A 27017-nucleotide genomic window follows, 5' to 3' on the forward strand; every position below is an offset into this window, starting at 1 on the left:
AAAATTCACCTTAGAGTTTCATGCATTGCTTTCATCATCAGGAGAGGATAGACTATCTGGATATACTGATATATATCAGTATATATATGAGTATAACATAGTTTGATTTGTATTTAGAGCCTCTTCTGAAAAGGAGAAGTTGGCTATTGGAAGGGCATAGCACTCAAAAGGTTAAATTGCCTTTGAATTTTTTGCAGTGCTGTTTATGCAGAGTATTATGTATTTACCACAAAATTGTTTGAAGCTCAAAAATACATAGAACGTCCATGAAAAATCTCAGTTTCTTTCATGAAGGTTCTTGGGTTTGCTGTGTRCTTGCCTTTTGGAATTTTTGAGTAAGAGCTTTCTCCTCTGAATGTGGATTGCAAGTTTTGGCAAGCATTTTGCAAGCGTTAGCTTGCACAGTGTTTGGAGGCTCAGCAGGCCTCTGTAGATGAATAGTGACTAGGAACATAAGCTAGTGCCAAGTGAATGGCCAGCTTTCATTCCTTTCCCATACGTAATGTCAAAGGATCAGAACTGATCAAAACATTTTTTTTAAACAAAGCTGTAAAAATTGCAGTACCTATGTTTTCAGAATCAGTAAGGCTTCAACATCAGCTGTGTTAGACTTCATGTGGTGATGACATTTTATTTGGGTATTTTCTTGTCTGATTATTTGCTCTTTGTCATTGCTTGACCCAAGTCATTAATTTAAAATATTTTCAGGGAAAAAAAAGAAACACCAATATTTTAAGACCGTTACCATTTTTTGCTCTTGATGTTAGACACACATTTTCTTACAGCAAAAAGCATTTTTTTGCTTCTGCTTCATCAGGTCACAGTTATGATAACATGTTTGACTTGAGTAGATGCATATTACAAGATCAACGCTGATATCCAGCTATGGCTATAAATCTTCAAAAAGTATTGTGGATTTTATGTCAGTCTGCCTGTTTAGAGGGATCATTTTTGGATAATGCACCATTCTTTGGGCCCATGTATTATTAGGGGAGAACATAAAAATGAATTCTCTGTATATTCTTGTATGCCTTATTGAAGAATCTGTGTGTGTTATGTTCCCATCTTATTCTAGGTATTATGAAATAATCTAGTTTACTTACTTTATCATTCATCATTCAATATGGATAGTTGAATTCATGACAATCCTAGTCATCCTTTCTACTATAATATTTGTCAATTATGTTTATATTTGAAAGATACTAGTTTTTCCTTCATGAATTACTAAATAGGTGAGTGTTATAGTTGTTATTCACAGCTTAGATGATTCATTATTAATAGAATGTGGTATTCTCTTCTTAAATAGGCTGTTTATTTACAACTCTCAACTTTGCAGCTGTCTTTCCATTGACTATGATTTGGAATTTGTTTGTTTTTAGCAGCTAAGGATCTTTCTAGCAAAAATTATTAGTGATCCACAACCAAACTTTGCAGGTTCTTGGTTTTCTACCAGTCTAACCTTTTGTATAGACAACATCAGCTCCCTTTGGAGGAGCCAGATTAGCTGCAAAAGGCAAAAGACTAGAATGTCCTTACTCAGCAAGTCTGAGAGACCTTGCACTGAATCTTTGAGTTTACAAATAAACTCACTTGAAAATTTTCTGTGAAAGTTTGTTTACAGTTGTAATTAAAGTATTGTATATTCATAATGTTTTATTCTAGACAGGCTCAGTCTGTCATGAATGTAATAAACCAGCCAGCCCATCCAACTGACAACTGTGCACTTTCAAGATTTCTAGCAACTGAAGAGTATGTATCTGGGTGGCAGGGGTTGTAATATCCCAGTGCATTGATATTAATATTCTTAGAAGAGAAATTGCTCCACTGCAGACTTAGCTGCATTCCAGCTTACCATCTACATTTTATTTAAGAGGATGTAGCTTTTTTGTTTGCTTTTATATACATGCTTTCTGTGCACTGTTGATGCTGCAACGCATGAAAATCAGGAAACTTGAATATTAACATTTCCACAGCACAGTAAAGGTTGCATAGAATGTGTGTTTAGCAGCATGACTAGTATCCAGAAGTGATGCATATACAGTATATGGGCAAGGAAACATTTTAATGTTGCTAGGGGAACTGAACCTTTTAGATTTCCTAGGTTTGTATATTTAAACATTCAACATTAGCTTTGCATGAATTCTGGATTCTTTTGGTTGGTATTCTTCCTTGCTTGCTTGCTTATGTATTTTACAGGCTCTAATTTTCTGGCCACAATAGAGCAGATAGAATTACGTGATGTTGAGAACCTTGTTAATTTTATGGCCCATTTTTGCATGGAGATCAGTTTTTATTTCCCCTCACACTCTTTATCCTTGATTCAATTGTCAGTAAGGTTTACTGAGCAAAAACACTGGATGTATTATGGTAAGAAATCTAATCAATGCAGTACCAAGGGACAGTCCTTCAGAATCCTCCCTGATGGCTGCGAGCCAGCCTAGAGGTTACTATGAGGTTACTCTGTCTGACATTAACCAAAATACCCTTCTACTTCTGAAAAGGCTGCCGACAGCCTTGTGCATGTGTAACAGAAGCCTTGTTAATATAAGCTCCCAATATATATACACCTGTTTTGCTAGCCCCCAGCACAGAGCCTGTGTTTCCTATTTTAAACACTTTGCATGGCTGTCTACATTCCCTTCTGTCTGCAGTTGTTCTAGTGCGGTACTGCAGAGCAGCTCGTATGCAGTACCTCCAGGGAATGTAGAAGGCTAAATAAAGTTGTGGCAGATGTCAGCAGTCTTTGCCAACCACTAATTTTCAAGTTAGGTAGTTGGAAAGATTCATTGACTAATCCAGACTTTGTGATACACAAGTAACCTCATAAATGCATAGCTTTATTAAGTATGCATTTCTTTAACATGCCTGCCCCTTTAACAAGTAGTGGTGCAGGAAACTGAGAGACATACATGTGGGAGATCTTTATTTGATTGGCATAGGTCTTTCTGCTGCCTTCTCCCCCAAACCCCAACTTCGCTCTTCTTAGAGTTCAATTCTTTGAAAGATACAGCACCTCCTTAGGGCTCTTACCTGATTTGGCTATGAGTTCTAATAAATCATTTGACAACAAAGTTCCTTTTAGCCAAACTTTTCYCCTTTTATGAAATACTTATTCAGCACATTCCAGAATCTGTTTTTAGCTCAAGAAGTTACATATTTTCTTTGCTAAAGACAAAAAAGGATGGAAAGATGTATCGAGTACAATTGCTGATTCAGCGCTAGAGCAAAACCTTAACAAATGCACTGAGCCATGTTTTTTGGGTTACCTAGCTTRTTTTTCCTGACTGATGTGCTAGGAATGATTTGTGTCAGTTCTTCTGACAGACCCTTGCTGTATATAATACAAAGGAGTAGTAAGTTTGCTTAACACAGCTCTCAGGGACAGTACATTGTTCCCACCAGCCAGGGGAAGCAAGTCCAAAGATGCTGTGAACCAGTGCTGTTCTGGTGCCATCACCTAAAACCCAGCAAGGTGCTCTTGGCATCGCTCGTGATCACAGGGGACACCATCTAGTAGCTGTGTGGGTCTTGTTACCTCATGTGTGGAGATGAATTTCTGTCAGCAGGCACATCTGCTAATTCGCTCAGAGTTTTCATAGTTGTTTTCACAATGCACACTTGTCTGTGTCCTATTTTTGTTTCCAAAGCCTTTTCCATGGAAATGTACAGTCAGGTATGAATGCTAGCTACCTAGATATTGATGACTAACAATGGCCAGTATTTCTGCTGTGAAGCGTGCTGCAGTGAATCAAGAGAGAGGCACTGAGGGAACTGAGTTAGCTATACTTCAGCTTTAGCACTTCTGCATCTGTGGCTGTGATCTTTTTGCTCTTCTATGGTTATGGTAACTCCTTGCAAATGTGAACTGTTTAGTATTCCTCCTGTACTTGCTTGGAGACAGATAGTTGTAAAATGTTTGTAATCTTTAGGTAGGAAGTGCTCTATTATTATTTGTAAAATAGACTAGGTACAAAAAATAAAATTGGAGCTTTTTGTATGAGAATAGTTTTAAAACAGACTTGTCTCTTCCATCGCTTTTCTGAATTGTTTTCCATTTTCTCCTCCTCTTTTTTTGATGAAATTGTACTTRCTGAGTAGGATTTTCAAGTGCATTGAACAAGCTTCTCATTGCTCTGATGAAAGTTACTGACTTTAGTTGGAACAGATACAGTTTTTTGAAAGTCCTCCTCCTTAGAATAAGCTTTAAATGGAGAACTGGTCGATACTCTCTTGTTCTATGGTTACATCCTCCCTCTTCTTGGGCCCTTTGTTTTCTTTGTATTAATACTTTAATATATAAGTGTGTGTGAATGGAATAAAATGTTTTTTTCTGGGAAGTGATTTTATTTAAGAAAGAATAGGCAGTAAGAAAATCTCTGAACTGACCAGCATGCACTGAGTCATCTTGCCTATGGGATTGTTGTTAACTATCTGGGGCTTTTTTCTTAAGTAATAATAATACAACAAACCATAAATGAATAGAATTTTGCATCTTAACCATACTTTTCATTGAGTAACAACCCCTCTTTAATGATTATTTCAAGAATCGCCATTCATATTTTGCTTACAGAGCTAAAGCAGGCAGAAAGCATGATCAAATTTAAAAAWTGTGCCTGACATAAGAATCACTGCTGAGCTATGGGGAAAAGTTGGCTTTGTCCATCAAGTAGATTGGGCATAATTTTGTGAGATCAACTACAGTAAATGTACAAAGCAGTGTAGGCACAAATGAAATCTTTTGGTTTCATGTAAGTCACATGCAGGGTCCTCTGGAGGATAGTGCCTGAGAGTGCTTTCAGCCAGAATGAGAAAATATCCTCTTTTTTTTTTAAGACAATTCATTTATTTTCTTTTCTGTCATGTGGTTTCCATTCCTGCCCAGGTTCTTACTAATACATTTTCACCAAATATGAAAGGGTTTAATCCAGAAACTATTCATAGACAGCACTTTCCTAAGATAACTAGTGGTGCCCAAGGGAGCCTGCCACTTCATAGAGAACCTAYTTCAGCACTGTCCCCTGCATTTTAGTTGGGTGCATCCCTGAAGAGTCAGTCATGGGAATGCAGTTTGACCACAAATGGTGTTTGCTGTCTTTTGGATATTCTCTTATTTTCACCGAGATTATCTTGAACAGACGTACAAGAAATGAGATACAGTCTTTCAAGATATATTTAGGAGATATTCTCTGCCTTTCTTAAAAGCTGAATAATGTTCTACAAAGCTGAAAAATAAGAATATTAGACCCTGAAACCTAACATTGAGGTTATCAGACTCTTCAGGGAGCTCAAAACAGTCTTTCGTGGAATCAGACTCCTATTTTAAGTTAGCAAGTATTAACCATTTTAAAAGAATATAACTCCAGTCTGGTCGTGATTGCAGAGGCAGTATCTCAGTATTTGCTCCCACAGACCTGTACTTCCAGTTGTGTTTAGGTTTTTTAATAGAAAATGCTTTAGTCTGTGTGAAACAGGAATGATCATTTTGACTCTTTTTACATCAGTGCTCTTAGTTGGGTAAGCAGAGGAATTTTTTAAATATCCTTAGCCATACTTAATTTGAAACAAGACTTTTTCTATGCGAAGAGAATCTACAAGAGTGTGACTCTGTGAAATTTTGCTGTGAAATACTAGTCTTTAAACCTGGTTGCTGTAAGCTATATGAGCACTGTGAATATACATCCAAAAAGRAAACCTTTCTCTGCAAAGAACTACTCAGAGCAAGAGCTTTTACTTCTTCATAGGAATTTGCTGCTAATTTCAGGTCTCAGGGTTTTCCTGTAAAGGAAAGCATGTTTTCAGTCCATCATCACAGATTTAATGGCACATCAGGTGACAAACACAGGAAACTTTGAATGTGAGAGAGGAAAAAAGATAAAACTCCCCAAGAAAGAAAAGTCAGCAGTCTGACAGGTATGAGGAGACAAGAAGGATATGTGAAAGTTCTGAAAATTTGCACACTACTCCACTTACAGCTCCTTCAAAGTTAGGGCTGCTGTATGGAGGAAATAAATCATGTAAAAGTAGGACAATGGATTTCCACCTTCTGAAATCCAGCTAAAAAGWAATGTAAATTGAAACTTTCTGCTCTTGGAGGCAAGTCCTCAAAAGTACTTGCATGTTACTCTTCAAGGGGCTGAAAAAAACAGCAATGGGGTTTTGGTCAGTTTTGTAATTTTTTAAAAAAATCAATTAGAAGGGCAAACCACRTCTTGTTTACATTACACTCATAAAAACACAGCACAACGAGGAAGCCAAAAGCTCACTGTACTGAGACATGTCGTGCTAAAAGRGTTTCTTTCACATTTTGGTGACTTATACCTTTGGCCTTCAAAATTGTTTACTCAGGTAAAGCTAGAAGAGTTTCACTAATTTCTACTATGAGCCATTAATTCTTGAGGTTATCTTTAGCAACTTTTTTTCATGCTTTGAATTTGTGAAGAACCACTAGCTCTGGGACTTCATCTAAAACTAACTGTAGACTCACTTAACTATGTCAGTGTGCAGGTATTAAATGCAGTGGACAACTCTCTGTTCTAGATAGCATTATTGTGTATTCTCTGGCTCTCAGGCTGTATCACTGTAGTGTTTCAAATACTTTAGTTAATGTACTTCTGCTCTTTGGCTGATCTCTTTGGTGTTCCTCGCAGCACTAATGCAGTTCTACTAAAGAAGGTAGTATTTGTTGATCAGAGAACAAAAGATTTTGATGTTAAGTGAGGTCCCAATTTAGAACAGTACATAAGCACATTTTATTTGAATCTCATGCCTTCATGTATATCCTTCCAAGTTTAGCATGGGCTTAGTGCTTTTCTGAACCAGGACACGTTTAATACAATATTTCTTGTTGTTTACATTTTGATGCTTAAACAAAAAAATATCTACTGTGAATCTAAGAATAAGGATTTTCTGGAGAAAGAATTTAAGATCCAATCCTGAAAATACTAAAATGGCTGAGGAAACTTCCCCAACATCTACAGGTTTGTAGTCTACTTTAATAATGGAGCAGTCTGAAAACCAGGTCTGTAAAATCTTAATATGGCATTGTACCAACATATATTCTTTATACAGATCTAAGGGAGTGAAATTTGAAGAGTTTCTTTATCTGCAGTATTTCTATCCCATCTTGTATCTGGACTTTTTCTGCCCGTGGGTTCCCTTTGGCCACATGTCTGAGTAAAGCTGAAGATTATTTTCCTGTACATTCTGTACAGTACCTGTAATCTGTTTTAAGGAATAATATACACTTGCATTTTTCTCCTTTTTTTAATAAACTGACTGACAATTTAAAATAAATTCTTTCAGCTGTTCAGAGAGGTACACAGATGTACTAGCACATTTCAGAGCAAGTTAAATAGAGAGCAAGCGTTACGTCACCAAAGGAGTAGAAGAGGAGGAGCTGGTTTCTGACCACTGAAGCAAAAACATTGCTAAGATGGTAGCTTTGAGAAAAATAAATGAGCCAGTTCTAATACATAGGTGGACTATAAAGGTAGCAATAAAGAGAAAAGTCTTATCAAAGGAAAAAAGTGAAAAGAAACACTGAAAATGAGTTTGAGACATAGTGCAAAAACAGAAGACAAGGCTTACAAAGAACGTAACATTAACATGGTTGCTACCTTCACAGAAAGAGAGAACTGGAACGAAGAGTGCGTAGCCACTGGTATGAAATCATATCTGATATTCAAAGACAGGGATGCCAGTCTGAAGTCCCTAACTCTCCCTGCAAATTATATGGGGAACTCCAATGCCTCACCAGCATTCATTCCAAGGCTAGGTGTCTGATGATAGCAAGAAAACCCAATCCTGATTTGTAGATTGCCTAAGTCTTTATAGAATTTGGCTCTTAGCCGTGCTGTGAGCAGAGTATTCACTAAAGTTTGGACATAATTTAGGTACCTGTATAGGAAATTTTATTCCAAAGATGCCCATATGGAGAGGCAGAAAAACAGGGAAGCTTTTAAGGGGCTGATTTCAGGCTCTCTGTGTTARGTATGTACTACAGATTTCTCTCTGAAGGACACTATCTCTACTAACACAATATGTTATGATCTTATTATCCTAATTCAAGTCAGTTAAGTGCCTAAAGTTAGATAATATGCATCCCCTCCCTGTGTCTTTATGTTCTCATTCTGTAAATGAAGATAATTTCTCTACTGTGACATTATGAGAATAGCATTCAATAGGAGTCGAGAACTGCTGACGTACTATGTCAGTCAACAGATAGAGAAGTGTCCAAATGGCAGGTGTCTCTCACTGGAGGAAGTCAATATTCCAAGGAATTTCTGTGCTGTGAACATAGAATTTTTTAAGAACACCATAGCAAAAGTAACCTTTTGCCAAAAAAGCAGCAGAATAAGTTGAAGCGAACTGAAAGCAATAAGAAGTGAATAGGTTTAGAATGCAGTCTGATGAATATAGGGAGAAAACAGTCATAATATCACTTCTTTAGGGTGACCCACAATAATTTATCTAGAGCATTGCTTCACATTCCTAATAGCTAGTTTTATTGCTATCACGATACAAAAATTCTTACATCACCATATTGTATTTTTATATATAATTAGTTGTTTCTGTATGTAACTATGATTGCAAAGCATTTGAAAGGAATTAAAGACACAAGTGTGTTCTCAAAAACCTTAGTATCACTAGCTACTGGGACAAAGATGTTTCAACAATTGATGAACAATTTATACTTGATATCTTGATGTCCATGCTTGGTTGATTAATCTGAGTTAACCTTTCTACCACCAATAGGTACAGTAATTTTAAAGGACTGAAAACAAGTTATTCAGGCTAATATTCAAGAATAGAGGTTGAAGTATTTTTATCTGGTTACTTTTTGTTAAAATCACTTGGCTGTGAAAGTAGAGCCTTTTTTTTATTTGAAGCTTTCAAGGTCTGTAGCAGCTAAATAGAATTGTCTCAGAAATCTTAAGTCAAGTGCTTCCTTGAGGATAAAGTCACCACACTACAAAGTGGCATTCATGCCCCACTTACCCTTGATTAAGACTTTCAAAATAAGTTTGAAGTGGGATACTAACCTTGTACTGAAATCCATTCCTCAGGTACAGAAAAGACTTTGGAAGACCTGCATTAGCATCTGCATGTGCATTCCTCATAATGATAACATACGAATTTTATTATGTTTTCTTCTTATCTTTTTTAAACAGATAGAATGCCTTACTGGGGAACCTTTGCTAACCAAGACAGAAGAACTGAAGACTGGTCATCTGTACAGAGGAGTGACAAGGTATACATAACAATCACACTGAAGATTAATTTCTTTTGTAATCATTCCAACATGTGCTGGTACCCCTTTTGCACTGTTTTTAAAAGAATRTGTCCTTTTATGTTTGTCATCCTGAAAATTTGTAAGTTGAGGAATGCAAAATCACCACTACTCACACTCACGTCTCTCAAATATTCTCAATAATGTGAATGTGTAATTTATGTAGCAGCTGCTAAGAGTCTGGCACAAGGCTATATGCCACTTAAGTTCTGAGGTTAAATGGTACTTCAGTAATGCATAAAATTTGTATTGACCATCTGCCTAGCATTGAATTGAATCCATTAATGAATAAGCCTTACAGTATCACTTTGAGATAGGGAATTATGCTACCCATTTAGCAAGTGATAAAACTGAGCCCCARAGGGCTCGTGTAATCATTTCAAGTCATCCAGCAGGTATGTAGCAGAGCCAGGAAAGGAAGCCATCTCACCTGACCTGTCATCTTTCATAGTTGGACCTTTTTTTTTTTAGTTCGTGCATTTGGTATCCTTTTCACTACATTATGCACTGTGGAATGTGTACATCGGCAGCTGTGGATTCTTACGCATAGTTTAATGGTCAAATTCTCTTGCAAAGTAACTTAAAATACACGGTTAATCTGAACTGTGGATCATGCTTCTCCATAAAGAACTTGAGACACAATGCAAAAGGACCAGCATAAACAGCACCAGATGGCTTTCGTAAATTGAGCAACTTAGCACAAAATGCCAAGAGGAAGATCTGTCATTGTGACCTCTCTTTCTATATTTTTGTGAAGCATTGAGAGAAGGACAACACAGATCTTTCTGTCATGTAGAGAGGGACTGCTGGTGTAGGACAATTAATGCTTTTCCTTTCATAACCTTGAACGTCTCTTTGATTCCACTGGTAAATGCCAGGTCACGTGTTGGTTGCTTGCATTCTAAAACTGAAGGGGAAATCATCTTCTCAAGTGACAGAAACTGGTTTTTTTGGAAAATATTTTTCTACTATATCTTACGTAACTGTTACTGTTGTTGACATTTTTCCTAAAAACCCTTTTTGTTTGACACTCAAGCAGATTTCAGCATTAAGCTGTAGGCGGCAACAGAGAATTCTTTTACCATTGCTTGTATCTGTTTACTTACAATGAGTTGAAGAAAGGAATGTTATGCATCAATGAGTCATACTGTAAAAAGGTATTGTATTTTTAATATCATTAGAATTTTAAAATAGGGATAAACCTTAGCACAGATGAAATCAAGCACTTCAATTAAAGAATATAACCATTAAATTTTGAAGGAACAAAATTATTATCACTGATACTTCAAATAAAATGTTGATGTAGTGAGGTAGGGAGTGCGAATAATAAATTGAATGCTAGAGAAATGGCTAGTGGTTTTTTATGGACAATATATATAAAAAGTATCTGATACAGAACCTGAGACTTCTGTGGATCTAGCTGTAAGAAAATACCGAAGTATAAATTTCTCATGTCTGTCTTGGGTTATGTCTGCAAGAATGCACCTCTACACAGCTCTGTCTTCCTATAAATTAAGATTGAAAATACCTGCCCAAACCTTATGTCTGATTCTTACCCACCTTAAGGGTGATAGTCTAGTGTTAATAAGCTGCTTTCCATCCAGTCTTCCATCTTCACAGAAAACTGGTGACAGGTCTTCCTGATGGGTCTTTTAAAATTATCTTAACTGAATTTAACTGATGAAACTTACCAACAACGTTGTAGAAAAAGTGCTGCAGAATGTGGAGTCAGTTGGCGTTAAATTCTTGTTGGCAAAGCCTTTCACTTGCAGTTTCTGATGGACCTGGCTGAGAGATGAAAAAGGTTATTTTTGCAGGTATTTCAGATCGCTGCCTGTGCCAATCTCACCATTATGGGCACTATGGGAATTGAAGTGTTTCCAAATGGCTCTAGAAAAACATGTTCAAGAAATGCTGTGTTCTTTCTGAGGGTATGCTACTTTTAAAGCTTCTGGGGTGATCTGAAGTGCCAGGACTTTGGTCTTGAGAGTTGGTCCATTATTCCTAAGGCATCCATGTTCAAATGTTGTAGTTAAGTTTTAAGCAAGCTAGAGACTTCTGTGGGTAGGTTTTTTTAAAACAACTTTAGGAGTTGGAATGTAGGTTAAGATGTGCATATAGACACACTCTTAATCTCTTAAAACCAGGATCTGACTTCCTTGATTAAGTATCCTGTTACTGCCAAACACTACTGACTTTAGGAAGACAGGTCAGATCTTGATTTTGTCTCTGTGTTATAATGAGAAATGGTATAATACAACCTGCATAGCTAACAGCTGAACTCAGTACAGGCACATATGAGAGGGGGCATTTGCACAGTTGATGAAAGGAGTGAAAAGTGTCCTCCTTATTCCAGTGACTGGCCTGAAGGCCAGACTTTCTGCAGAGTTTAGAGCAAGCTATCCTACAGACATACATGATTTTGGAGTTTATAGAGTTACAGTTCCCTCCTTGTCACAGCCAGAAGTAGGATAATGATTCCCAGGAAACAGATTCCCTCTATTATTCTATGTCATGTATGATTTTATTGGTGAAGGCTTCCTAGATTTTTTAAATTTGTTCTCATCTTTTAAAGGTAGGGATATAATATTTTAAAAGTGTGGAAGCGAAGCTCAGATGTGAATGTTTTCAGATGTGTAGCCTCAGCAGCTGAGGCCGGATATTTAAAGGTGTTCAGCTTGGATCAGCTCATCTTCTAATGTTTTCAGAAAGACCAACAGCTAAGTCGTAGTTTATCTTTAAAAATCTGACTGATTATCTTAGAGAAGCCAGGAGAACTGGATTTATTTTCCTGACCCAGATATTTGCGCAAGATCGTGGAGGAAATTTGTGGTATAGCTATGAAATGTACTCAGCTCTCACATGTCTCTGAATAGCCAAAGGACCATACTGTCACCTTATACTTTTACCTCTTACTGTTGATTTCTTTTACTGAGTTTTTGGAAGACCATACAGCACTTCAGTGAACTGCTTTTATTAGATCTTTCTGCTGCCAGAAGTTTTGCTAGAGGAGGACTCCCAGCTGTACTCTCAGAAAGTCTCTTAGTGCCAATTAGATTGGGTTGTGAATCCTGGTTATCTCCAAAGGTTTACCTGGTGATCTCCTTTTAAGACCTCTGTTGGTACTGGTTATCTCAAATTACAAACCATTGCCAGGTCTCAAAAATCTGCAGGAGCACGTCTCCCCAGTTGTTACATATCCCAGGAGATCTGCAAAGAAAAGGAGAATGATTAAAGTTTATGGCTTGAGTGAGAGGAAATCAGAGGGAACATTTCCCAGTGTTCTTTTTATGAGATTTTTAAAAGGAAAAATATTTTTTACTGACCGCCTCTCTAATGATTGAGGTACACTGTGAGGTCTGTATTTGCAAGAAGGCAACCTAGAGGAACCTTTTATTTTTTGCTAGAAGATACCAGTCTTTATCATTTTCAATATTAAGATCATTCCCTGCTGCTGTTACTAAAGTGAACTTTAATCAGTCTAGAAGAAAGACTTTAATAACTTGAATTACAGCCTCTACTGCTAGATTTTTGATAGGAAAATGAGGCTAGCAGTATTGATTTTCAGATGCTAAGCATTTCTTCTGGTATTTTTGTCAGTTGTTAGCAAAGTAATGTATGTTTTAGTAAAACCTCAATTTATAAAATGCCTTTTCCCAGCAATCTTTCTACGTTAAGTTTAAGTGGAATATTTTCTACATCATCTTCAGATACACATTTTTTTTTCTAATTTTGAAGTAAGTACATTTTTGTAAGAAGATTTTAAATTCCAAAATCAGTCTGAAAATGGAAGCTTACTTCCCCTCCCTAATTATGGCACAGCTGTTGTCGGTCCTGCTAGATGTGTAAGATATACCAGAAGGTAGCATTAACAGTCACCAATTTTTGTCTTTCATTCTCTCTTTCTCTGTGAGGAGACAAATTCTTTTAGGTTGGGTGGATTTTTTTCTTTGTTTGCTCTTTGAGTCAGAATGGCTTTTTCAGTCCTTGCCTGTTGTTTAGAAGAAATTAGAGTTGGTTTTGATAAAATTGCCTGAAGAGGCTTAGAGATATTTAGAGCCTTCCTGAGAAAACTGCAGATATCTGAAAGGAGCTGCTTCCACTTGTGACAAAGAAGTCCAATGGAAAGTGCACAAGAGCAGCTTACACTACTACTTATGTGCAAAAAAAAAAAAGCTGAAACTACTGATGTTGTTAATATTTCACTAGTTTTGTATTCTCTGTAAATTATAGCAAAGTCCACAGGTGGTGTCTTGTATGTGGCCTGCAGACTTGTGACCTCCTTCTGAAAGGTGACCTTATGGTTTGTAGGTTGGCTTTCCATGAGTAAGTTGTTATTAAGCAGACCACTAATGCTTCTCCACAGCACTATTGTTGTACCTTTATAGGGACTGTAAATGATGTGGTATGTACCACAGCGACCACTGTCCAGGGGAAAGTGCTGTGAAAGAATGAGAGAGGATTAACCACAAAATATTTACCATTTTAGTATGCGCTGAAAAAAAATGTAGTTGAAAACAGGATTTTCCTTTATCACTTTGTGTATTGTGGTTTCACACTGGCTGCAGTGTGCAGTGTTGATTTTGTAAAGCAGATGGCAAACAATGATTAACCAGTTCCTTCCAACTGCTCATTAATGAGCAGAAACCAAGTTGGGTCAGTTGCTCATATTGAGTTTAGCGTAGTTATGAGCATAAATGTTCTCATCTAAATCTAAACTTTCCCAGAATAGCACATTTGGGGCTGGATGTCTTTCTTCAAGCTTATTTCTAGTGACACAAGATACAAAAAAAAAAAAAAAGATTAAAATAGGATTATAGTTCTTAATGTAATTTAAAATTATTTCATTATAAGTGAAATACTGAGGCACAAAAGCAGGACCTCTGAATCATATGCATTTACAAGCCTGTCCTACACAAAAGTGAGTTTCTGGTACACTGCTGTTGAGAATTACTATCTTGATATAAACTCTAAAGTTTCTTTAAGCTCTAAGTGGAAGCACTGCTCTAGCAATGGTGTCAAGGATTTTAGATTTATGGCATTAAGAACTAAGGTAATGAGAAGCTTATTCGCTATACAGTCAAATTCTTGATGTTGTATTATTCTTGGTACTTCGAGGTCAATTGAGACCTAGAACAGATGAGCTTTCAAATTAAAAAAAATATTGATAATTAGGAGAATGGTGTATATACTGCCATCAATGAGATGATAACAACACAGGCTGAGGACCAACTGTCTAGGAAGCAGCTTTGTAGAAAGGACTGGTGAACGGCAAGTTGAACATAAGCTAGCAGTGTGTGCTTGTGACAAAGAAGGCCAACTACATCGTAGATTGTATTAGCAGGACTACAGCCATCAGGTTGAGAAAAGCAGTCCTTCCCCTCTATTTGGCACTTATGAGACTGCATTTGAAGTACTATGTCCGATTCTGGGATCCCCAGTGTATGAAAAATGCCACCATATTAACACAAGCCCAGCAGAGGACCACCAGGCTGGCCACAGGGCTGAAGCGATGGTGTATGAGGTGGAGAGGACCAGATAAAGGGGTGACCTTATTGCTGTCTGCCACTGCCTGTTCATAGGATACAGAGAAGAGTAATATGATGTAAGAAAAAATGTAAGGATTTTTTTTTTTAMCTGGAAGGATGATAAAACACTGAGACAGATGCCCAGAGAGGTTTTGGGGTCTCCATGCTAGGAGGTGTGCAAAACTTGACTGGAATAATTTCCAACTGAAATCACTCTGTGATTCTTTGATTTTGTAGTAAGTAGGACTAAAACAAGACTTGGACTACTGGACAACTACTGGACTACTTGGACTTTTTACTAGACTAGTACTTCTACTGCACTACTTGGACTACGAAAACGACTAAGGAGCATCTTGTTGAAAATCAAGAGTGGCACTAAAAGAGCCAGAGGTTTATATAATGAATAGTTACCTCAGAACTTCTACACGGCTTTGCCTGGAGTGAAATCATGGTCTTGTTGAAGTTAAATAGCAAAACTCTCATTGACTTCATGAGGCTCTGAATTCTGTCAAATTAAATGGAGATGATCTGAAGGGTTTTTAAAGTCAAATAATACGGGGTGAACTTCAGAATAATTCTTAATTTTTCTGGAAGCGTGTTTCAGGACCACGTAATTGCTTTAACATGCACAGATCAAGTTATGTTAGTGATGGAAGCAAGTTGCAAAGAAAACCCTGGTATTTCTGTCACAGCTTTGTTCCTGTGTTCCTGTAACCCCAAATATTAAAATGAATTGCTCAAAAAAGGAAGGGAAATTTGAAATGTCCTTCCCATTATCTCCAAATTACAAAATATTTCAAAGCTTTGAAAACTGTTGACCAGCTCTGACATTTACAAAGTATATCTTACAGAGAAATCCTATGTAAAAAGCCCCAAACCTGTAATGTGAGCATAATTACACTCTGAAAATGCTTGCTGTTTACAGCCAACTATGACCAAACATGTAAAAGTTAATACAAAGGTTTACTGTAGTATTGGAGCATATGTTCATTCACAGTGTTTCTGAAGAGGAGGAAGAGTTTTTAGCATGGCTTAGGTTGGCTTTTTAAACTGATGCTTGACAGCAGTGTGTATATAGTCCTATTACTGTTAGGTTCATACCGTAAAAAATTTAAAGGGTATGTTTCCTCCTCCTGGCTAACCTGCCTATTCTGTCAATTTGCATGTGATATTGACTACAGTATTTCTAAATGGAGGCATTATCTATGAGTACAAATAGTGATAAATTCACACTAGAGTCTACTTGGCCCATAAAAATTTTATGCAGCTCTTAAGAAAAGTTACTGTTATTAAAAAAACATTTTGGAAACCAAAGTGCCTGTTTCAGCAGTCAGGCCTTGGACATTTCAGGGCAGTCAGTGAAGTTTTGCGTGAGCGCAGATGCATATGGGATTATGTATTTAAAATGATCCAGGAGTATTTAAGAACAAAAATATGTCCGAAGTAGAGGTTAATTTCTCCTGAATAATGACTACCAAACAATGTGGTCATTCTTCTATCCTAGCCTTTATAATATCGCTGTATATAAGAGCAGTCTGGGTCTCAACAGTGTTTAYCAGTGTGTTATTTCCAATAGTAATATTAAAAATACACGTTTTCTTTCTTTCCTTCATATACTTTTCCTTTCAGAGCTTGTTTTCTTTGCAGTGTTTTCCCTGTAGTCATGGTGGAACTTCACATATTTGTTGAGAATCTGACATAATATCATCAGTCCAATAGCAGGGGAATTAAAAACAAGTGACACAAAACTTGTGATCCTGAGAACTGGTAATACTGCTTTTATGATTTAGGAAGATCCTTTTTTTTTAATAGAGCATTTATATGCTTATATGTGTGACCATTACATTACATACACCGTGGTTAGCAACAGCTTTTGTATATCTGACTCAGGTTCTCATACACTGCTGACAGTATGTGTATTCATGAGATTCATGACATTTTCTTGCATCTGCTCTTATAACAGATTTCATTTCAAAGCAGCATTTCATTGATGTAGAACACTGACGCATTTTACGTATAATTGCTTCTCATTTGCTTGTACGATTATTTTGTGACACCTAGTGGATATATTGATAGAAGTGCCAATATGAACTTCCTTGTTTTTTGTAGATTGTCTTGATATATGTTCTGGCTTAGAAACTCAGTTCACATTACCAAGACATAGACTTTCCTTCGGTCCTTCTTTCCTTTTCCCTCTGTTTCTCACTTTTTTTTTTTTTTTTTATCTTTGCTCATTGAACAGCTTGATTGTTCATAACCAGGTGAATAAATACACAAACCCATTCTTGAGGAAGTTCCATGAGTCCCAAACCAATTTCCATAAGTAAGCATTTGAAAAGTTAGTGATACTGATTGGTCACAATCCCTGCATGTACTGTGTGTGATCTTTGAACATCGACTTCTTCTATTGAATCAAGTTTTCTGTGATTTACTTTAAACATGCAATTCCCCAAAACATTGGGTGTATGCTACATACAGTTAGAAAAGATTCGAAAAGTTAGAAAGAAGTGCTCACACTTATCACTCTGAGAAATACTGTTTTTTTACTATTCTTAGAGACTGAAATTTGATGAATAATTAAAATATTCTATAAACACAGCAGTGTTTTTAGAGTATTTACACCACAAAACACAGTCTGGAAATGCCTTAAATGCATGACCTACTTTCACAGCTAAGATGTTTCTTAAGAAGTATATGTTAATTTACATGTCATGGATTCTGTGCCTGAAGCTTATTTCAAAGTCATTTTTCCAACAGGAAGATGTTGAAATACTGTCTAGTATATTTGCTAGAAATGCTATGAGATAGAAAAGTTGATATTTTTACATGACTGTGCTTAGTATTGATAGAGGGAGGGGAGATTTTAATTATTTAATTTGCCCCAAGACTACTTGTTGAATTACTGTGTTGCACACTACTTGTATGCATGCTTCTAGCTTCACAGAAGATACAAAATGCTTCTTGCCCAACAGATTTTAAATTTTGAAATGTTCCAGTATCCCAGAGCAGATGCTGGACAGTAGCTTACATGAAAGCTAGGATGAGATTTTAGCAGTTGCAAAAAAAGAGATAAATGAAGTTTATGATACATTAATTTGGAGATTAGAGGTTCTGCATTTTCTATATTTGGAGAATGGGAATGGGACTATGCAAAAGACATGAAGAAATTGATTTTAAAGACTAACTTCAAGATACTAGATTTCAGCTTGCCATTTCAGAGGAAATGTATTTCATATTTCCACTCCCAAGAGGTTCCCAAATCAGAAAATGTAATACTAAGCTGTATCTTTAATACGAACTGATACAGCATTCTTTTTCKGTGCTCTTTGTAGTTGTTCCTCTTAATAGTTCTCTTGTGACTTTCATTTATGTAAAATTAGATGCTTTAGCARTAGCATCATGAATAATGGACACACAGAAACTAACACATCATTGGACACTGACAGAGATCTGCTTACTCTCTAACACCTGAAGCYGTGGTTTAAATCCCATTAATGAATGTTTAACTAGTAAAAGCTTCACTCTCAGGTAAAAAGACTTACACTGGAGTAAATCTATGGAGAGCCCTTGTCACCTGAAAAAGCAAAAGGTTATGCAAAGAGGGCTGAAAAGAGGCAGTACATGTGCCTGGGCATCCAAGCTCCATGCCATTAGCTCATGAAGAGCACTCATGGTGCAGACATGAGCCGTATCAGTATCATGGCACAAGTTGTTACAGAGTGCTGAACACCATGTGTCTTCAACTCCCTTGTGAACATATTTGCAAAAGCTCCCCCCGGGAACTCAGGCTCCCTCATACTTGAGCTGGAGCCACCCCTAGAGGTGATGGTCACATGGGCCACCACTGCGCAGCTCATCGGGTCTCACTGATCCAATGGACATAACCTGGCATTCAAGTATTACTGCAGGTCAGTGCATGTGGTGAAATTGGGCCCTTGCAGTGAGCAACAGTTTTCAGTCATATACCATCACTTTTTCAAATGTTGTTGTATGTAAACCCAATCTGGGTCTTGGTCAAGGCTCCATGTTGGATGACTAAAGTGCTTGGTAATCTCATTAATTTGTGTGGTGTACATATAAGTATTCTTTTTAGTGTCTTTTTCTTTGTTGTATTCATAACATGGAGTACTTGAATGGAAAATAACTCATTAGAATAGAGATGAAATAATCATATGTATCTTTTTTTAATCATAACACAATTTGAGACATTAACAAAGAGTGGTTACACAGTAACAAAGCTGTTACTGTGCATAGAAATTACCTGCTGGTGACCAAAGAGAAACAGTAACTAAAAGGAAAAAAGGCTCTCAATTAGCAGTGTTATTCCTAGTTAATTCATTGAGATCCCAAAGAATTGTATACATGAAATACATAGTGCCCARTTCAGATTCCCAAAGGAAGTCAGAGGACTGGTAGGATGAGCCAAGCCCACTGGCTCGAGACAAAATTCAGTCCAGACCTCAGATTTTTCTGAGCTGCAAGTGAGTATTCAATTTGTAACAGTATTTTAAAACAAACAAACCACATAGGTTGGTGATTTAATGCTAGTATTTCACATAATGTTTCCCACAATTTAGAATATTGTGAGTTTAGAGCAATTGTTACAAGTAGAACAGCTTGTAAAGGGTGGATTCTGCTTAACTGCTGCAGTTCAAAGCCTATTCTTCATTAGCACTTAAGTTACTTTATCCTGTTTGTGCTGGTGGTAACTGTAAGTGTACCCTGATATAAATACAGGTCTTAGAATTTGATGCTAAATCTATCTAATGCTGGGTTATCCACCCCCTTGGTCTAATCCTGAGTCCCAGACTAATTTCCTCGCTCTTATTGTCTGTTGTTTGGTGTCACTAAGGAGCACAGATTTAAAATGAAAGTGTTACAGAGCAAAGGGCAGAAGACATTTTTCTACCAGGTAGAATTATCAGTGCAGCTGCATTTCTGTAAAATGAGTTTTAGTTGCGTTTTGAAGGTGAGGACACATTCTGTCTAACATTCCCTGATGGTGCTTAAATAAGATAGAACTTGCATAGACTGGTTTATTGACAGCCTTTATAAAAGGAAAACAATTTCAAAACACTTAAATCCTTTTCACTGTGAAAATTCATTTTTCTTAAAAAGAAATCTGGGTTGAGATCAGGGTATCAGACTAACACTGTTCTAACAATCACTTATGACTCTGGTTAACGTTATGTTTCTTAGTTTATATTAACTCGAATAGATAAAATCTCCTGTCTGTAGTATCACATAAGTTGTGTGTGATGCTGTAGTAATTGCATATGTCAAAAAAACCCAAATTTGACTGGTTTAAAGGTCACATAGGTTATCTAATATTCTCTGTGTAGTTAAGTTCTTTTTCCAGTAAAAAAAAATGCTTTAGAAATTTCTCAAATAATTGTTTGTGGAATGGCTGAATACCTAGCTAAATACATCAGAAGACTGTGATCCTGAAACTTCTTTGCAGTAGTGATTCTGCGCAGTTGCAATTTTATTTTTTGTGGGCTTTAGTGGAAAAGATGTGATTTTTAAGGGTTGCACATTATCAGATCAAAGATATGGGTATTCATTTTTAGTATCTGATGATTTTTTCAAGGATGTTGAGCAAGTTTGGGTGATGTCCACTGAACTATGAGAGTTCAGCCTTTCCAAAAATCAGGTCTGATGTTCAGTATCCTAAAACTAGTGCATATTTTTTGCAAAACAGATGTGATTAATATTTCATAATATTGCATAGATATAATCTGCATTAGAACATGGAGATAAATTATGAATGTTAGGAGATGCTTAGTGTAAGAAAAGCATTATATGCACCCTTTGTTCTTCACTATCTCTGACAAGAAAAAATAAAACTGACACATCTTTTTCACTCCCTTCTGAACATGAAACAATCCCAATTTGTCGCAGCTTCATCTGCTTGTGCTGCAGGCGCTCATCTCGCAGATAACTCCATCCTCGCTTTTTTTGCTTTATGCACTGGAACGTACCAACAGCACCTGCAACATTTGTTTTTCCTAAGCCAGACCTCACTTGTCCCTGACAGCTTTGCCATCTCTTTACAGGTCTCGTCTCCCCTGGATACTGGCCTCCCCCTGCTTTCCGAGCAGGATGATCTGGTGTCTGTGGCTGCTGCTGAGGAGAGCACGAGCCRACGGCACAGCAGGAGTTACTTCGCTGCAGCTCCTCGCAGTCCTGCGTACAGCACTTTGCAGCCATCTTGGCTGTGGGCTGAAAGCCTGTCAGGACTCACAGCAAGTGTCAGCTGATCAGTAAGTAGACCTAAAGATTACGCTAGAGAAACACTGAGGATAAATATTTAAGTCACATAAAACAAATAGCTTGCAATAAAACAAACCGTTCAGCTCTCTGTATTAGGTTTAACATGTTAGGTTTGTAAAAAATATCCTTAAATATTTATTTGCTGAAGACTAAAAATGCAGCATGCATGGGAGCCAGTGATTAGACTTGAGTTAATTATTTGATGAATTTCTCTTTTTATGGAAGCTTTGAGGGATTCAGAATGTTTTCATCATTCTATTGAATATAGCATTTATGGGTTTATAATGCTCAGAGTATTTTCTAAGCAAAACTCAAAAACACAATAGAAAAAAAATAATGTCAGTGTAGCTACTGTAGTTTGCATGAGCAGACAGGGTAGTCTAACATTTAAGAATACTGAGGTGTTTTGATGGAAAACTGTCTTTTTTCTGCTACATTCCAGGTCTGTAGCAATAAGGCTATGAAATGCCTARCATACTTGTATAAAACTTGTCAGTGATGGTGCAGCACTCCTTTGATATAAACCTGGCACCAACTCCTTGTCTTCAGTAAGTCAGATCTCTATACATCCATTCATAGGTTAAAGCACCTATCATCATTCATGTCCCCTTTTTGAATACCATTGTAAAACTTTAACTGACTTTAGCATGGCTCCACGTAAGAGTGAGGAACCTCCCTGTGCGGGTCCAGGCTAGTAGTCAAGCTACAGTATGTGAGATAAAACTATTTAAGTGTAACGTATTTGCAAGACTTAAATCTGGTTGCCTTTCTTTTTCCRTACCTATAATATTCAGGATCTTAGAACCATCAAAGTCTCCTATGTACAGAAATTATTGCAGAGCTCAGAGACATTCAGCCCCAGAGTTGAGGCTCATTTCATAACTACTCCTTTTTCCCAAATATTTTCAAACAGTTCAATAAAGACAATGATTTCAGTGAATATGTAATATTATCTATTAAATAGAAACATGTTACTGTACTTAAAATATTCTAAGTAATTGTGAAAGCAGACAAAGGTGAGCATTGACAGTTTAAGTTGATACACTTCTGGTGTATCTCCACATTTGTTTATCAGAACTTCAGTGAAAATCATTTTAGTTATTTATGTTTACTTGGAAAAAAATTACATAACTGATTTAAATAGAATTTCTGCTCTATGCAAATAAATAGGTTACTCCTAAATTCTCTTCTGATGTATGAATTTGTTTCAGAAATTGCTTTAGAATAGATTCAGAAATGCTGCCTTTGATTTCTGTAATTTATACTTCAAGTTCAAAGCCTCTGAAGCCAAATGAAAATGCATTGTTGATTTCAATAGCATCTGAATTGGTCCTCAAGCAACTAAATATTTCTTCTTAAAAGAAGTCTGTGGATGACTTTGAGGAGAATCTTTGCTATTAAAAAAAAAAAAAGAAAAAAGAAAAAAACTTTGAGGAACAAATTTCTGAATAGGGTTCTTAGACACCAGAATGGCAGACCTGTGCTTCCTAGCACTAAATAACCTCATTTCTGAACAAACATTGTGAGCAGAGATCATTACTGATTTGGACATTTTTTAAAAGATAGTGATGCTAAATTTGATGTCCTAATTATAAGCTGGCTATGCTAATGCCTGATTGTACACATTTAAAAGTTAGTGTACAGAGGTTACTGTATTTCTGTGGCCAGTGGAGAAAAAGGAAGACTTGTACAGAAAACTATCTAAAGAGCCTAAGTGAATCAAATTTAAAAAATAAACACCTTGTCTTTCCACTGAGTGTAGAGGGTGGCTGTGGAGACTTGGTTCTGTGAATAACTCCTAGTGTCCTACGGTATAATGAAGTTTCGCACTTGGGCAAGAGCTGTCATTTGCCATTTTAAAAGTAGTTGCATTTCAGTGATGGGTAAATTTCTGCATGCTTTGTATTTTACAGGAGTCTCAGAATCTGTGTTTGTAGAATACTTTTTACCTCTTGAAGGACGCTAAATGAAGGCAGGATGTCATTTTTATTATTTTTATTTTAAAACATATTTGAGAGAAGTATTGTCATACGTAGATCCCAGGAAACAGAATCAATCCCTCCACAAAATGTTTTCTGTCTGAAAGCTTTGAAAAAGCTACCTGCCATGGTGGTGCTCTGTCGCAACCTTATCCTGGAAGGACAATGTGGCAGTTTAATTTCTGATCCAGGACTGTTCAGTTCAGTAGGAAGCTTCCCTTGGCCTCAGTGTCCACTATGGCAGAATCACTGCCATTTGCACCACAGCTGCCCCGTCAACTGAAGTTTGTGACACTTATAATAGTGAATAACTAGCCTGGAAGAGCACGATGATGACTGAAGCCAGAAGATATTCRTTATATAGAGACATGTTAGAAATCACAGATCTGACTTGCATCCAAACCCTCCGCCTTGTTTAGCCTTTTGAGTTGTCTGGTTTCCCCAGTGTATATATACGTTCTGCACTTCCTCGAACTCCTACCTGCGGCATTTACCTTCCCCTGGGGAGCCTGATGAAGTTCTGCATTTGTAAATCAGTTTGAGTTCTTGGGTGAAAGGGGCTCTGAAATTGCAAATCACTGTTAATATGTTGTCCCAGAGTTAATWATTAAGGCTTTGAATTATGGAACAACCCTACTTTAAAACTGTCATCTTTCCTATTACATCATAGAAATAGCAGAATTGGCTCTGTGGCTGTTAAAAAGTGACTGCTGAGGTACTTATTGACATTGGTTCCAAGACATTTTTCACAGAGCAGTGAGAACTCCTGGAGTATGGAAGTGTCATATTTTTCCTAGTATTAAACAATTGTTGAACTAGAAACATAACTCTTGATAGATAGTTATTTTATGTGCGTGACTTCTTGATAGAAAGAAAATGAACATGCATTTTTCTTTCATTAAGTATTTTAGAGATTGTCCTTGTTTAATGATCTAATTAATTAAAATAAGTTTATGAGCAGCTTATGAGGGTAGAAAAATAGTTAATTTGAAGTGTTGGATAAAGCACATTTTTTTCCATTTTTATGTGCTAATGAATACTTTAAATTGCTAGCACCCGTAATGTAATAACAGATCTTCTAGAAAATAGTACTAGACAAATTTATAACACTGATTAAATAATCATCTCAACATCTTTGTGAACTAACAAATTACTCCTGTTTCTGTAGGAAAACATATTTTAAGGCAGTATTATGCTAGAATTTTACATATAGGGAAGGATCTTTAACACCATTATTGAATGTTCAGTTATATTTACTGGAAAATAAGTGAATCATAAGAGTCAAAAAAAAATAACTTCCAAAATGTTTCTAAAACACTTGGTATTCTTTCCAAAAAATGTGAATACATTCCTATCTCCCACACAGCATTGCACCCAAAAGTGAAAGTAAAGTCCAGATACGCATTTGCAGTCTTCTTCAAGACAGGCACTTTAAATAGTTAGAACATTTTCAGGCTTTCCCAAAGTTTGATATGGTTTGGATCTACAGTTTCACTTCGCTGTGTCAGAGTGAATGGGTCAGCCGTAAGTGTGGGATCTTCATTTGAAATTTGGTTGGAGCTGTTGGGGCTGCCAGGTCATTGAGGCTTTTCACTAGTGTGGGGTGAACACATCTTTTTAATTCCAGATTGGTCCTTTGAACAGTTTCCAGTGCACCAACCAGCATGAAGAGCTGCCACACCGAAAGGTTACATTGTTTTTATTCTTCCACTACAAAGCAAGCGCTTACACAAAAGTATCTCTTTGAAGTAAATCATACAATACATAGTTTTCCTCCAATTATGTTATGTAATGCTGTTTTCTGTTTATTTAAGCACAGAGTGTATTTCTGAACTGAAGGCAATTTCTGTGACTGCTGCTGCTTATGTATCTGCGACTGCACGATACATACGTACCTAGCAGCATTGCTGAAATCCAGCAACTTCTGCACAGAGTTTTAGCCAAAGCTCCTAATACGCATTCTAGTCTCTAAGGAAAAATACTGAGATCTCCAACTGCACAGATTGGAGTTGGAGATGTTTGTTTTTAAATATTTTACCTAAAAAACAAAARTAAAGTAGAATGTATGTAGGATAGGGGAGTTTGAGAGGATTATTTGGAGAGTGAATGACCTTGTCAGAAAGCTAACACTCAGGAAATGCAGGTATTTTAAACCTTTAATATGTAGAGAAAACCATCATGCTTTCTGCTGCAGAGCTTTCCAAATGGCTTTCTACTTCTGCAACTTCTGCTACCAGTTTTTTACCAGTTTACAGTAACAAGATGTTCAAATCTCTCATGCTACACTTTATGTGTAAGTATATGAAGATTACTTTAATGAATATCCTTTTCTTCAGCCCTTCTTCAGACCAGGTCTTTACAAGGGCATTAATGTTACAAGATGTGAAATGTGAGGTTGTGCAGTATTTCCCCCAATGCAGTGGTCTCAGAAGGGGCTGATGCTGCATCCCAAGCTGCTGCTTTGTTTAACAAATGTGCACCATGTACAGCTCTCAGCACTCAGTAACCTCCTTTTATATGTGGTCTCAGTTCCCTACAGTGAAATGATCTTTGAAGTTAATGGTATAACATTGACTTTTATAGATTAACACGTTGCTGTCTAGTTTGTGTAGACACCTGCACGATCCTCCTTCCTGGGCTCTTTGAAAGCATGTTTCTTCCTTGAAGGTGAAGTAACTATTACTGCTGCATGTCTGCAGTGCCCATAACTATTTAATTCAATCTAAAGGAATACTTTTTCCTTTTTTCATTACACTTCATCTCTTGCCTGTATCTTTCAAAACAAGGTTGCCGCATGGGTTGCGGTATGAGTGAGTGAGAAAGCTACTGGTGTTCATGCTTCTTCTTGAGAAAATGCGCAGAGGAACTGCTCTCTGCTTTTTTGTGTGCTCTTGCTCACCTTATAATTGTTTCAGTGTGAAATGAAATTAAATTGATCTGTATGTGTTTTGTCTTGCTCTTCTGTCTTTAGGTCACCATATTGATTATGCTGAAAGCGGTGAAAGATTACTGCACTTGAAATGTGAACTACTGTCTTTGGGGTAAGAGCTGGTTTCTAGTGAAGCATTGCTTTATTTTTGCTTTAGTTTTACTGGGTGTGGCTGACATGTGATCATTCATTCTTGTCTTTAGTTTACTGTTACTGAAAATACCCAGAGAAATTAAAGCTAATGAAAGCAGTGTATTTGTTTATTTTTTGGAGCAGTGCTTACRTTGCACTTTAGACTGATATAACAGTTATTCCCACTTCTTTGGGTTTTCACTGAATGAGGAGTATTATGTTCCATCAGACAAGGAGGGGAATAACAATCCCCTCAGATTCCAGCCTAGGTGTGAGATTAGGAATACATTATACTACAGTGGCAATTATGCTAGTCATATTAACCAAAGTCTATGTAGTATCATAAGGTATGTTTAGTTTGGCCATTAATTCAGAGCTAGATTACTGTCCTTTGGGGGATAGCATATTGTTGAAGTAAGTACTTCCTCACAGTCCTGACAAATTTTTCCTTCTGTTTTATGGATTTACACATGCAGAACCTGGAAAAGTCATAGAAAGTTAGCTGTTGCCTGTTAGGATAGTAGAGGAATATCTACAAGCTTGTTAAAGAATCCCTCTAAATCAGCATCAACTCTCTAAATCGTAGTAGTGCCTTTTTTAAGGGACAAAATTAGTTTGATAAGATGCAGTCATGTCAGAACTGGAAATACGAAAGTGCAGTTATTAAAAATTAACACTATATTTTCTTTCTCCTCATGTTTCTTGTCACTGACCTTACAAGTTGCATATCTATTAAATGTTTCAAACATTTTCAAACTAGAGCTCATTAAGCAAAATCTCAACTGATACAGAGCAAACAGTGTTTCAGATTCAGAACTGTTAATATTTGTTTCCAGAGTTTTTTGTCTTCTAGGTTGTCATCAAACAAAGCAGCTGTCTGGGAAAAC

The 27017-nt window shown here is 36.8% G+C and overlaps 1 protein-coding gene across 18 annotated transcripts in view; it reads left to right on the forward strand.

Moving 5' to 3' along the window:
- The window catches only part of LOC146595337 (uncharacterized), a 206295-nt gene extending 180034 nt beyond the window's left edge, over nucleotides 1–26261 (forward strand). For 9 of the 18 annotated variants that reach the window (XM_085305869.1, XM_085305873.1, XM_085305868.1 and 6 more), the window contains 3 exons: nucleotides 9171–9250; nucleotides 20874–21080; nucleotides 25264–26016. In XM_085305869.1, coding sequence (XP_085161995.1) covers nucleotides 9171–9250; nucleotides 20874–21080; nucleotides 25264–25327 — 351 coding nt within the window. In that variant the 3' untranslated portion in view covers nucleotides 25328–26016. Of the gene's footprint in view, nucleotides 1–9170; nucleotides 9251–20873; nucleotides 21081–21532; nucleotides 26017–26040 lie in introns of those variants that run through there. The other 9 variants (XR_014895950.1, XR_014895946.1, XR_014895948.1 and 6 more) reach the window with 9 other exon arrangements.
- Nucleotides 26262–27017: the final 756 nt, after the last annotated feature.

The sequence above is a fragment of the Rhea americana genome, unplaced genomic scaffold (genome assembly GCF_003343005.1).
Source record: "Rhea americana isolate MKP2758 unplaced genomic scaffold, rheAme1 scaffold_228, whole genome shotgun sequence".
Lineage (NCBI taxonomy): Eukaryota > Metazoa > Chordata > Aves > Rheiformes > Rheidae > Rhea > Rhea americana.